Genomic DNA, 14,887 nt, shown 5'->3' with positions numbered 1-14,887 from the left:
AAGAGCCATCCTCTCCCTTCCCTTCCCCTCCCCTTTCCCCCCTCCCTCCTTCGCTTCTCACTCTCTCCCCACACTCTCCACTTTCTCTATCATTCATTCTTTCATTCTTTTCTCTATTGAGCGTGGAGCTTGTCGTTTTCATTCAGAACATACTCGGGGCGAGAGGGGAACAATGGGAACACACTTTGCTCCTGTGAATACGTGTTAGAAACCCAATCACTCCCTCTCAACCTCTCCCTCTCTCTCTCTCCTTCTCTTTTCTACTTCTCTTTTTTCCCTTCCTTTCACTCTGCGACACTGAGAAGTAGGGGGGGGGGTAACAGCAAACGTTCCCCTTTCTTCTTCTCTTATTTTCATCTCTCTTTTCTTCTGTTCCTGTGTCCAACGCAGATGCACACTCTCTCTTACACACACACACACACACACACCCCCACACACACACACACACACACACGTCTTTCTTTCTCAACACACACACATACACACACACACCCACACACACGCTTTTGCTCCCATACAGTAAAATCTTCAATTATAATTCGTCCCTGAGAATGTGTACACTTTTTAAAACTCTCAGTTTAATTAACACTGAGGATTTTACTGTACACGCACACACCTCATCCAGTATGAATTTACAACTTCACTCAGCTCATTGTTTCGTCAGGTGAGAGAGGAACCAGACAAAAGAGCGGAGAGAGTGAATGACATCATCATTACAAAAGTCTAAATTAATAGTACATACTGTAGTCTTTATATAGTGCCTTTTTCCAAAGCTTTATAATGTGCATTACATTCGCCCATTCACACACACATTCACACACAAATGGCAGAGGAAACCATGCACCAACCTGCTCATCGGGAGCAATTAGGGGTTCAAGGTTGCCGCCATTATTGGCAAGGACACGTTGCCATATCTCTTAGTTTTTCCTATGGCAAGGTAAGAGGAGCACTACTTGTCCTTTGTATGTGCAAGGTTTTACAAATCACTTTAAAACACTGCAGATAACGCAACGCATATCACTCGGACCGACTCGGTACACTCATTACCTTTCTTTCATTTGCACAGTAACTTCCTGGTTTGTGCTGGCAGTCACAGGGACTACTTTCTTGTAAAAAGTATTCTTGTAGTTAACTATTTACTTAAAACTGTTTTAATTGGATATGTCTATGATTTTCATGTTGCAATTTGGCTAAGAGGCGTAAGAAGCTTCTGTGGCTTATTGCTTTAATATCTACGGAGCCAACATGTAATAGCAGTACCCCAACTCTGTTTGCCCTAAATGGAAGACAACGTAATTAGTATTATTCGTATCACCTGTCAATATGGATGCAAGAGAAAAAGATCTATTGCTCACGACTTGCCCTGGAGCAAGGCACTTAAGAACCCGCCCCCAACTGCCCCAGTGGAGCTGCTCACTGGCCAGTCAGTAGTAGACTAGAATAGATGTACTGGGCGACATGTTAACCACTTCAACAATATTTTATACTTCATGGTATGATGGTGTCTGCTATTTTGGGTATTTTAGAAAATGTTTACAAATCTGGCTATAATATTTACATGGCCAAAATAGGGATGCCTAATAATGTGGTTAATTGTATGAAAGAACTAAGAAGCAGGGTGCTGCTGAGAAAGAACCATCCCTGACTCCACCCCAAAATCAAATAAAAAAGATGGAGTGAATGAGGGAGAGAGGGAGAGAGGGGAGAGAAAGTTTAATTGATAGACTAGGGAGACGTGTGAAGCCAATGAAACAAACACAGCCACAACAGGTCTGAATCAGATCAACGCTATCAAGCAACCCAGATACAAGCTGTGATACCTGGAGAGATGGATGGATGGATGAATGGATGAGTGCAACAGGGATGGAAAGAAGTGTGTGTGTGTGTCTTCTTAATCTATTTATTTACCTGTCATTGGCTGCGATAATGGTTTTCATCCCTTCTCTCTCTCTCTCTCTCTCCATCCCTCCATCTACCAGGTGATGGAGGGATTGGGTTCTGTGTGTCTGTTGATAATCACACCTGTATTTTCTCATCAAACTCTAATCAGGCCAATTACACGCGTGACGGAGAGCATGGGCAGGTTGATGCAGAGGCCGATAACGACACAAACGCACGTACACCCGCACGTGCTCACACACAGACACGTCCTTCGGGATTAAGCGCTCTGTCTTGGGGTATCTGCGTCTCTTATCGGGGACAACCATCCCTGACATGACCTGTCAGCACAGTCGCGATGACAACGGTGTCGCCAACACACACACATACACACACACCCACCCATACACACACACACACACACACACACACACACACACACACACACACACACACAATACACCCCCATGTAACTGTACTTCTCTCATATCATGTTTAATTCATTTTATTTTATTATCACTTTGCCAAATGTAAATTAAACTAGCTAAAACCAAATACCACAAGAGAAAGAGAGAGAAATATAGAAAAAAATGAAAGAAAAGAAGAAATACTATTGTAACATTTAAGCTAAAATCAGAGACGTCATGTTTGGCTATATGTCTTGAACATTTAGAACACTGTTTATCTGTCTGTCTGTCATCTCAAAGGTTGACCAATCACAGCTTAAGCTGACACAGTACATGCATGAGGTCATGATTCGTGGCTGGAGGTGCTTTTCCAGCCTGAACTACCTGCTGAAGTAAAAGTGAACATTTTAAGAGTGTGAATGTTGGGGCGTTGAAATAGAATAATTTACTGAATCTCTTAGTTACACCAAATTCTTTCTTGTGAAGCACTTTTGTTGTTATTGGTATAAGTATGTATAATATTTTTTTCCATTGGGCAAATGAGGCATCAACCATCCCCACTTTAGGACATGCACACAATCTAGTGTGCTCAGAATGAACTTCCATCCTTTAACTAGATTACTTTAGAATAGATTAATTTTATTGATCCCTGAGAGTAAATTTGAGCATCACAGTAGCCAAACTAATATAGGAAAAAAAAATAGATATTCTTAACCACATGAACCCCAGCATCCCAATTCTGGGTTTGTCAAAAGAGACGAACATTCAGCGAAAATAGTGGTCATACAAGCTCAAAACACGTCACAATGTGATACTTGGTGAGCTTGCAGATCGCCTATTTTTGGCAAAGAGATTTGGTGTTGAGGGGGAAAAGGAGGGGACCCAGTATAGACCCCTGGGGGACCCCAGTCAACAATGGATGTAGAGTTTAAGTGGTTTACATTCATCAGACAGTGCTTTCATATGTGAGGGAATCAACTGCACCTGCACCGTCCCTGTGGCACACCTCTCTTGGCCAATTGGCTGCTTTGTTGTGATTGTCATATAGGCTGCTTGACAAGATGAAAAAGCACGACTTGAAATAGGCAACAACTTACTGGATAGTATGTGGTACAGAAGAATATTTTCTTGCTGAAGCTCTGTTTGACGAGTAATCTACGAGCAATTCTACGGGTCTTGTACATTGCTGTTTATTTAATCTATTGTGTGTATTTCTTACTGTGTACTGTTTTTTATTTTACTGTTTGCGTCTGTAGTTATGTATATTTAATTGAATCCTGACTTCTTAACATTTCTGATAACTTTTGCTATACGTTTCACTTCATGTTTATACATCTCTTTTTTATGTAAAGCATTTTGGGCTGCATTTGATGTCATGAAAGGTGCTATACAAATAAAGTGTATTATCATTATATGCCTTGAAAAATGATAAAATATGAATCATAAAAAAAAAAGGTGAGAATCAACCTACTATGTGCATTAAGGAGTTAAATATCTATGTATTCTCTGTCTGCCTCCCTACAGGCCTACGATGTCTTCGCCAGCCTGGGCATCTCCCGTCTGTTAGAGCCGTCGGACATGGTTCTGCTGGCCATCCCCGACAAGCTGACGGTCATGACCTACCTGTACCAGATCAGGGCGCACTTCTCTGGTGAGGAGCTCAACGTGGTGCAGATTGAGGCCAACAGCAGCCGCAGCACATACAAGGTGGGAGACTTCGAGACGGACACTAACGCCTCCATTGACCAGGACAAGTTCTACGCCGAACTCAATGACGTGCAGCACCGAGCCTCTGGCTCGGAGCCTGAGTGCCCGGCAGGCGGCGTTGGCAGCGAAGCCAACGGCGCTAAGGACGATGGAGAGGGCGAGGACGAAATGGGGACGGGAGCGGCCGAGAGGAAGGCCGAGGTATGTGGAAGGGCGAGTCCGCCGGCAATGGGGGCATCCGTTTCCGCTCCCCTGTCTTCAGCCTCGCCCACTCCGTGGCTCCCTGGGACAGACTTCGCCCCTAGGCCTGCCCCCAGGTCTCAGGCCACGCCCCCTGCCTCAGCAGACCGGAGGCAGCTGCCCAAAGCCGACACGCTGGACCTGAGCGAGTTGCCGCAGAGGGCGGAGAGGGAGTCTGAGAAGGAGAGACGGAGGCAGACGGGGGAGGAGGAGAGAGGAGACAGGGAGGCGTCGGGAGGCGGCACAGACTCGGGTTCCCCCACCAGGAGAGGAGCTGGGTCTTCTTCCTCTCCCACCTCCTCCTCCTCCTCCTCTCCCCACCAGAAGCTGGGCTCCTCCTACAACAGAGACGCTGACCTCATTAAGAAGAAGAGGGCCAGTCTGCGGCAGTCTGAGTCAGAGCCCGCCTCCAACACCGGCTCTGCACCAATCAACCACACAGACACACAGACACCCCCCAGACAGGTACACACACACACACACACACACACACACACACACACACACACACACACACACACACACACACACACCGTGTTGCATTGCGACAAGTTGACCACTGACCACTTAAAGGTAGGGTAAGTGATATTTTTTGGTTAAAACAAAAAGTATTTTGTTAAAATACTATATTCTGATAGTAATCATTGCTATAGAGTGTTTGTTCAGTAACAGGAGTCTCCCCGTCTCTCCAGCTCTTTAATAAACAGAAAATACATTTTTCGGTAGGTGTCAAAATCTCAGCCAATCAGGAGAAAGTACCCATTTTTAAGCTTAATTTGTATAGTGTTCCAGTTCCAATTTTGCCTGCTCATTTCTTAGTGTCATCACTTCCAATTTCACTTGTTTAATCTGTATCCTGATTGAGTTCTCTGTCCTGGTTGGATAAAATTGGAAATTAAACTGAAACTGAAACGAAAATGCATTTTCTGTTTAATAAAGAGGTGGAGAGACAAGGAGACTCCTAATACTGAACAAACACTCTATAGCAATGAGTACTATCAGAATATAGGTCCCCACGGTCATGAAATTCCTGGAAATATTTTGAAATTGAAAAAAAAGTACTGGAAAAGTTTGGGAATTGATCAAAGGTCCTGGAATTTATCAAGGGTCCTGGAAAAATATTTGGCTATGCATTGTTTTTGGCTATTGATTTTGTTAATACAAAACATTTTCATAAACATGTATAACATTACACGAAATATGTAACATAAGTAGTTTTTCGCCGAACGGGCTGTGTGATGGCATATATTATTTAAATAAAATAAGTCATACGGATGCCATAATGAGTCTTCCGGTGAGCTATGCCCTAATTTTGAATGACATTGTACTATTCTATATTCTATGCTTTATTTTTGCTACACTGCCTATCTTTGGGCATTCTACATAGGAGTAAGAGACACATTATTGCGCTGAATGATTGTTATATAGGCCTGGAAATTGGGCTAAATATTCTGGAAAAGTTTTGGAAAAGTTTTGGAAATTCATTGCTAAAAATGTGTGGGGACCCTGGAGCTATTTAACACTTATTTTAACCAACGCAAATCACTTACCCTACCTTTAACACGGCAGTCATTCGACTTAAGTTTTCAGATGGGTGGGCCACGTGCATTTTCAGAGCATGTTTATTTTTATGATCCATTTTTATGATCAAGTGATTGTGTTCGGCTTGGATCAATGGAACTAACATGGTATACTTACGTTCCTATTCATCAGTATCACAATGAACACACATTTTTCAAGAGAGAAGAAATACCATGACATTTTTTTTTTATATTAGTTTTTTCTTTGAAATATTAATGTTATATTATCAGTAAAATCTTAGTGTTTTGCAAATTATTTGGAGGCCCACTTGCAATGTCCTCACGGCCCACAGATTTGGAATCGCTACCCTACACAACAACACTACGCTACAATACACTACGCCACATTTCACGGCACAGCTGCACTACATCACTACATCACTACATAGTTATCAAACAAGTACCTTAGACAACCTTTGGGTCTGCCTGCGTGGCTATAGGCAGATTCTTCATATTAAATACTAGGGGTGTGCCGATATATCGTCCCACGATATATCGCGATACGTTTTCGTGACGATATGTATCGTTTTGAAAAAAAATAATATATATATATATATATTTTTTTTACTATAATAATAATCAGGCATGCAAACAGCCCGAGGTGAAAAGGGTGACAACATGTTTTTTTTTTTCGGTCAGGATTCAAAACGGCTATTGTAGCTGAAAAGCTACAAGTTTGCATGTCTGAATAATGCAAAACAGAAATATTTGTTTGCATTTGCTATTCCCCTCCCCCATATATTTTCATAATAAAAAAGTGCCATATATTGTATCGTATCGATGTCGTGAGCCCAATATCGTATCGTATCGTTTCATGAAATTAGTCGGCACACCCCTATTAAATACGTGCATTTAGATTCTGACACGTCCCTCTGAACCAATCACCCCACGTCTCTTATCCCAGCACACCTGGCTTTGATTGAAACTTTCACAGCCTCATCACCTGTAAGACGCAAACGTTCAGACACACGTTCGCTCAGCGACGGCGGCATTCCCGCTAAGCTTTCTTTTAAATCCCAACCTCGCCTGTGCCATTTCCCAGATGACCGTTACCAGAATTGTCTCTCTCTCTGTCTGTCTTTCTCTCTCTCTCTCTCACTCTCCCTCTCCCTGTTCTCTGCGTTTATAGATGTTGTCGTTTCCAGGCTTTCCAGATATGCGTCTTGGCCGGGGCCCTTTTACACGTTAGCAAGCGGGGAAGGCTCCCAGCAACCCCCTTGCTTTGACATTTCATTATATTTTTCATTATATTTTTCATCCTTTCCCCTGATGGCAGTTTGCTGCTGCGACCACTCAACCGTGGAGACGCTTTTGCAGGAGCGCACCTCATCTAGTCCTCCTCAGACGCTCACACATGGCTCGCGCCTTTAATGTGCACGCACACGCGCGTCTAACGCACGCCAGGCCTCCCCGCACGCACACGCACACCAACGCACGGATGGGCGTGCGTGCGGGGAGGCCCACCTTTAAACGCACACCTGCCAGAATTAGTTCACCCTGAGATTTTCCCTGCTTCCTGTTTACCAGCTGAAAGGTCGCGGAGGGGTCGCGGCATTCATGACACCCCATTTTCATGGACCGTTATCTAGTTAGCGGGGTGTGTACTGTGTAGCCTTGCCGAAGCAGCCTGGGCCAGATGCAGGTTGTCGGAGGGATAAATAGTTCTGTAATGTTGTAAAGGGCTGTGTTTGGGAAATACAGCCCTCTAAGCCAAATGTAAGCTCAGAGCCTCCGTTTTCCCTGTTTGTGCCCCTTATAATACAGCCAGGATTAACTCTGATAGGCTTGCAGATAGGATGCTAAGCTAGGCGTGCACGTGTGTGTGTGTCTGTGTGAATGTAGCCTGCGTTTGTGTCTACAGTATGTGGATGTGTGAGCGTGCGCCGGTACACAGGTGCACACACGTCTGTGTGCATGCGGTACTGCGAGTGAGTGAGTGTTGCTATCTCCTCTGAGCTGTCATCCTCTCCTCACCACTGGAGCCAGTCAGGGGTGTGGGCCCAGCATGGTAACTGGCTCCCCCATAATGCAACAGGCCAGGGCTGATATATCACAGGGGATATGCCCTGCTTCTACATTAGGGACCACTAGGTGTACTTAATCCCCTGATACCGCTGCCTTCTTAGTATACAGGACAGAACCGCTGTGTGTGTGTGTGTGTGTACGTGAGTGTGTGCGTGTCATATCTTGTGGTGCTCACAGAGAGCATCTATCTCATTTGATTTGAATATATGAAAGTCTTTGAGACGCAACAGATTTTTTTACCCAGTTTTGTGAGAAATTGGTTATACATTTTGAATTTCGAAATTATATTAACCGATCCATGCTTTTGATAAAATCTCAAACAATTTAATAAAATTAAATCTGAACACCTATGATTTATTTATTTATTTTTTGTATTTGCTCAACTTTCACCCCTCCATCTCTTTGTCTGGCTTTTTGTCGTAGCAGGAGACGAAACCTCCTCCAGTATCAAGTCCGCCAGCTGAAAAGGTGTGTAAACTACCTTCAACATTAACTTCATTCATTTATATTATAGGGCCACAAGAGTTGTTTAGGTTTTTCTTAACTGAGATTGATCATGAACGTACATTCGTACAATACAAATCATTACCTATATATCCGCTCTTCTCTCCCTCCCCCAGAAGGTGCAGTCTCGCCAGGAGGAGCTGAAGGAGAGAGCCCGACTCCTACTGGAACAGGCGAGACGAGATGCAGCCATGAAGGCCGGAAACAAGAACCTAGCCGCTAACTCCACGCTGCTCACCCCACCAGCCAGACCTGCTAACATGACTGATGTGAGTCCTAAAGTGTGCATGTGTGTTGCGCCGTAATGCTTAATTCATACTGTACGTGAAAATAGCCAAACTACAAGCTGACGTGTGACACCAGCGCGTCAAAGTGTAAATCAGGCTTAAGTATGCGGTAATAAATGTATGTGTATCTGTTGCTGCTGAGGCACGCAACCACTCTCTTTCATATAGTTCAATACTTTCAGCTTTCCACCTCCATCTGTCTCACTACATACTACACACAGCGACATGCTGCAGAAACCTGTCCAAAACGTCTGCTCTTCCCTAGTCGTTTGTACAAAGGTATACCTACTCAAAAAAGAGAACTTTCCTTATTAACTTCTGCTCCGGCACTCTTCTTCAGGACAACCAAATGAGTGGACCTGAAGGTGGTTCAGGCGGTTGGTCAAGTGGAAAGGGACACTCTCATTCCAGACTCCTAAGATACTCCCTGCTCTCCTTCACTTATTCTCTCTCTCACACACACACACACACACACACACACACACACTGGCTCCCTCTTTGCTCATCTGTTTTTACCAAGGCCTGACCAAATTGGACACTACTCTCATTCGCGTACAAGTTGAATAATAAGTATTATACATAACGTTACACACCTTTCATCCCCTGCCCCGTCCGGGTACAGAGTGGCTGCATGGTGCAAACCAGACCCGCTGGACGGTGACAGGAGGCTGAAACAAGCACGCTCCACTGACCTCGGTAATGCTGTGGAGGACATTGACGCCACGCGGGTTCCTCTGAGCGAAAAGGGGGGAAAAAGTGCTGTGGTCAAATCCCCAGTGATGTTTTCATAACGAGGGTGGGGCGGAGGGTGGGGGTGGGGGGGGCCCAAAATGACTGTGGTGTCTTGGAAGACTTGTGCGGACAAGGGATTTTCACAGGGAAATGAAATGAATACCTTTTAGTAATGAAATATCTAAAAGACGGCAGGCTGTGCGCACGCAGTTCTCCTCTGGAATCCTAAAAGGGTGGGATGCCCTTGAATTAAATGGCTTTTTAAATCGTGTGTGTGTATGTGCATACACATATTTACATATGTGTGTATGTTGAACTGCATGGGTGTGCATGCACACATTGGACTTAACGTCCGTGCGTGCACATTGTGTGTGTTTGGAGTTCGATGAGAGCATGCTTGCATTTTGGTATGGTGGTCCAGGTCTGTGTGTGTGTGTGTTGTGTGTCTTTCTGTGCATGTGTGCATCTGCAGGCCTTAGGAATAACCATTTCGGCGTAATCTAAGAGAAGTAAATGAGGACCTTCCAAGGACTGTTGCCATTTAAAAGTCTTCACAAGGAGAACGCAAATTAAAAGAGTTTTCAAAGCGCTCGCCATGGCGATATATATTCCTTGGCGATGGGGGGAAAAAAGTCCCCTCTGGGTCCCTTTTTGTCACGTAGCAAGATGGCTGACTTCACTCAGATTAGCTTCTTAAGTAGCTAGACCACCCCTCCTCTTTTTCGTCTTTCTACCACTTTCTCGCTTTCTTTATCCCACTCCCGCTTTCTCTCCTTTCTCTGCACCCTCTTTCTCACAGTTTTTGTCTTTCCTCCTCTGTTTCTTTCGCTTCTACTCCTCTCTTTCTCTGCCATCTTTCTTTGTTTCTTTCTCTCTCTTTCTGTCTATTTCTTCTGTCTCTCTTTCTCTTTTTTTCTGTGCTTATTTCCAAGGACAGTTGTCTAATAAGCCCCAGCATGCATTAGTGCAGGAAAGCTGAGGAGGCGGGGCTGAATATTGAATTGTTTTGGCTTTTTAATAGAAAACATTGATCAAAGGAATCCTCTCAGCCTGGAGGGCCAACGCACTGATAATTGTTAGTGATTCAGATTAGATTACTTGATGTCTTGTTTTGATTAACGTGAGCGTGCGCGCGTGTGTGTGTGTGCGTGCACTTGTGTGTGTGTGGATGGGAGAGGGCAGGGTATTTATGTGGGTGTGTACATTTGTGTCTGTGTGCATGTTTCTTAGTGTGTATGTTTGTTAACGCATGGTAGTTAATATGCGTGTGTGTGTGTGTGTTATCAGCTGAGGAGCCTAGCCCTTAGCCATTCTCATCTCTCTCTCTCTCCTCTCCTCTCCTCTCTCTCTCTCTCTCTGTAAGTAGCTACTTTGCGGTTTAGCATGCATAAGGAACAATGTAATTCAATTAAAGGCAGCATCATTCTTCCAGCGCAGCGCCGCTAATGTGGGGCCAACAGAATGAGTTAGGGAGGGGCAGGAGAGAGACAGATTAGCTGTGTTTTGGGGGCGTTGTGCTGGAAGACATTCTAGACAGCGGACAACAAACAAACGAGTATTTGGATCCACTTCAGAGTGTGAAAGACAGGTCTGATTAATTTTAGCACCAACACTTAAAAATGAAAAGACCATGTGTTCTCTTTTTTGTTATATCAGTGTTATTATAATAAACTTATTATGACTTAAATGACAGCCACAGATTAATTGGTCTCTTCTAATATTATTTTCAAAGTAAAAATAAGAATTACCTTTTTTTTTTTTTACCACTTAACGACTTAAACCCACTAGTCCAGGGGTCGGAGTTGCTACAGGGGGTCCGCCAAATCTCTGTGTGATAGGATCATTGTTTTTTACATTAACCACTTGAACCCTAGCATCCCTATTCTAAGGACAACTTTAGCCGAAAATAGCCGATCTACAAGCTCACAATGTAACCACTTGAACCCTAGCATCCCTATTCTAAGGACAACTTTAGCCGAAAATAGCCGATCTACAAGCTCACAACGCCTCGGAGCTTGTAGATCTGCTATTTTCGGCAAAGAGGGAGAAAAAGAGCAGACCAAGTACAGAGTGAAAGTTCACTAAGTATTGATGGTTTAAGTCGTTAAATGTCTGAAAATACACATTAATATGAATCCAACATCTATGAAAAGTTTTAATCTGCAACACAATTTTATGTAATATATAGTGGGGGTCCCTGCTTCATCTCTCTCTCAGTTAGGGGGTCCTTGGCCTGAAAAGGTTGAAGACCCCTGCTCTAGTCTTAGAGAAACGTCCGGCAGTTACAACTGTACTTGGACCACCATCTACACCAAACCTTTTCGTGTAAAATAGCAGATCTACAAGCTCACTGCATGTCGCAGAATAGGGATGCTGGGGTTCAAGTCCTATTTTATACTTTGGCTATTTTCTTCATGAAGTGGACATCAGTGTGACAATCATGTTCCCTGTTTCTCCTTTCCTTCATGAAGTGGTTGTCTGTGTGACATTCATGGTGTGTCTGTTTTATGGAGGGTCTCGTGTTCCTGTCATTCATTGTAGAAGCACCACATTCGCTGTATCATCATAGATAGAGAGCTAATCTGAGTATTGATGTGCGTGTGTTTGTATGTACGAGTATTGAGGTGTGTGTGTGTGTGTGTGTGTGTGTGCGTGTGTGTGTGTTCTCCTAACCTCTGTTCTCCCTCCTACCAGTTCTAATTGTAGCCCACAGTGAGTCAGCCTTTCATCTAAGGTCACCGGTTCATCTCTCGCTCTCTCTCTCTCTCCCTCCCTCCCTCCCTCTGTCACATTCTCCACATCCTTCGTTCTGACTTTCTTTCTTGTTCTCTCTCAACCTTTTTCTGTCTTACATTCTCTATTTCTTTCTTTCTTTCTTTCTTGTTTTCTTGTTTCACTCTATCTCTTTGATGTTATACACAGTGCTACTAATTGCCCCTCCCCACCGCCCCCACCACCAGGTGGCCTTCACGGCCAATCAGCATTTAGAATTGAGATGTCCTGTCACGTCACCTCCCCTCCCAGCCCCCCCCCCACCACCCTGGTGTGGACAAATTGGTAATTAATGAGCTGTCATCATAAAAAGACAAGTTTCTCTCTCTATCTCTCAAACACACACACACATTCTAATTCCCAGATGTAACAGTAACTAAAGGGCCCCACACACCGTCTCGACGCCAGCGCGTTGATAAGTGTCGATAAGTGTCGGTTGTAGTGCGTGAGGTGTGTAGACGGTGTGTACATGGCCGCCAACTGAGTCTACTCAGTCTCGCTTATTGCCCATCGATGGCGGCGGAGAGGTGGAGAGGTGGGTAGGACTCTCTGGTTGGCTGTTTAGCCTTGTTCCAGCCCGAGTGCCTAGTTCTCCATCTGTAAATACTGAAATACTGCTGTCAGGTGTAGGCTTTTACTCGCAAGGTCCTCACAACATGATGGAAACAAGTCCCAGAGACTTTTTTTGTGTTATCCTTTTAGCCTAAATGTCTTACTGTACCTCCGTGCTGTTTACATTTCTGACTAATAAAGTATTCAATCAATCAAATCAAGGAGCCCACAACAGAAGCTCACCAAGTGGCCATATAGTTGTGAGTAGCCTACTTGAACAGAACTGACAGGCAACTGTGATAATACGTTGCTCATTCGTTGAAGCGGGGTCCAAAATTACATGATGGCTGTCAGTGGTGCACTGCGTGCTGCAGGCGAGTCGAGTCTGGAGTTGAGTCGCAGGTTTCTTAATGCTTTTAAAACATATATATTTGATTGTTTATACAATGTAGCCTAAGGCTGAACCCAAAATAACACAAAATAATGATACAAGCTATCAACTCACTGCGTCATGGGCCATGGCGTGTCGACAGCTTATAGATCTGTTCTTTTGGGCACATAAACAATGAGGAGCTTTGGAGTATACAAATACTAAGCATTTTGTTAACCAAAAAGCCTGTAACCTTAGCCTGTCACACAGTGGTCAACAATAGACATGTAACTTGCTTGTAGCTTACGTTAATACAATGAACATTGACTTAGCGTTTAATGAGAAAGCGGCACAACATGAAACACCCAACGTTTAAAAAACATACTATAATGGATGATCCGATCATCCGTCATCATCTTTGGCAAATGCCAAGTTAACTAAAGTTAGATAGGTGCTGCTGAGCTAAACATGTTTGTTTAATTTCAAAGTTTGTATAATTAAACATTATGATGAAAGGTACCGCATGCAGTAGCTGTTGCTCGCCATGTTTACATTGCAGAGAGATTGGCAGCTCGCACCGGAAATTCTTTTGCGCATGACAAGGAAATAATAATAATAATAATAAACTTTATTTGTATAGCACCTTTCATGACATGAAATGCAGCTCAAAGTGCTTTACAGAGCAAGAATACAATTACAGTTAGAACCAATTTAACAATAAAGCAAACAAAAATAAAATAAAATAAAATAAAAGCAAAGGCATAAAACAACATTAAAATAGGCAATACAGTGAGGAATTAAAAATCAACCAAAGAATCAGCTAAAAGCAAGAGTGAAGTAATAGGTCTTGAGCTGTGCTTTAAAGCTATCGACAGAGGCTGCCTGTCTTAAGTGTAATGGGAGTTTATTCCACACTGTCGGTCCGTAAAAGCAGAATGCTGCTTCACCGTATTTTTTATATGTCATTGTAGGCACCTCGAGCAGGTCAGCACTTGAAGACCTGAGGGCCCGGTTTGGAACATATCTCTCTAGGCAGTCAGAGAGGTAGGAAGGTGCCAGACCATTTAGAGCTTTATAAACTATTAAAATAATTTTAAAATCAATCCTAAAAACAACCAGTGTAGTGAAGCTAGAACTGGAGTGATATGTTCTCTCATCCTAGTTTTAGTTAAAATTCTGGCTGCCGCATTTTGAACAAGTTGTAATCTGTCAGTTGTTTTCTTTGGCAGGCCAGAGTAGAGTGCGTTGCAGTAATCAAGCCGAGAGAAATCAAAAGTGTGGATCAGCGTTTTTGCATCGTCTAACGACAGATAGTCTCTAATTCGCGCAATATTTCTAAGATGAAAGAAAGCAATCTTGGTGACATGATTAATGTGTGTATTGAAATTCAATTCAGAATCGATAATAGCCCCCAGGTTCATTTCAAAGGAGAATAATGTTGGACATTTCATTCATTAATGCATCAAATAAAACATAAAATAAATATTGTTCACACGTCTTTGAGCTTGAGTCGAGTCTTGTGTCTTTGAGGGGCGAGGTCGAGTCTGAAGGTGTGTGTGTGTGTGTGTGTGTGTGTGTGTGTGTGTGTGTGTGTGTGTGTGTGTGTGTGTGTGTGTGTGTGTGTGTGTGTGTGTGTGTGTGTGTGTGTGTGTGTGTGTGAGAGAGAGAGAGTGACTGTTCGCTCCAGGTCTCCTCTCCATTAGCAGATGAGAGCAGTAATTTCACACAGGCCTGGCCAGGGTAATTATCAGGATGCACACACTAGCTTTGGGAGAGGTGTGTGTGCACATGCACGTCCTCATCCATGAATGTAAATGAACAGTATTTGATCTG

General features: G+C 43.6%; 1 protein-coding gene across 2 annotated transcripts in view; it reads left to right on the top strand.

The window, feature by feature from the left end:
• The window catches only part of ehbp1 (EH domain binding protein 1), a 211,459-nt gene that overhangs the window by 107,788 nt on the left and 88,784 nt on the right, over positions 1-14,887 (top strand). Inside the window, exons 13-15 of one of the 2 annotated variants that reach the window (XM_080448704.1) lie at positions 3,810-4,697; positions 8,264-8,305; positions 8,458-8,610. In XM_080448704.1, coding sequence (XP_080304830.1) covers positions 3,810-4,697; positions 8,264-8,305; positions 8,458-8,610 — 1,083 coding nt within the window. Of the gene's footprint in view, positions 1-3,809; positions 4,698-8,260; positions 8,306-8,457; positions 8,611-14,887 lie in introns of both variants that reach the window. The other variant, XM_080448703.1, reaches the window with a different exon arrangement.

Source organism: Gymnoscopelus braueri (assembly GCF_963280865.1).
Source record: "Gymnoscopelus braueri genome assembly, chromosome: 14".
NCBI lineage: Eukaryota > Metazoa > Chordata > Actinopteri > Myctophiformes > Myctophidae > Gymnoscopelus > Gymnoscopelus braueri.
The sequence above is the reverse complement of the archived record's forward strand: the minus strand, read 5'-3'. Positions and strand labels throughout refer to the sequence as shown.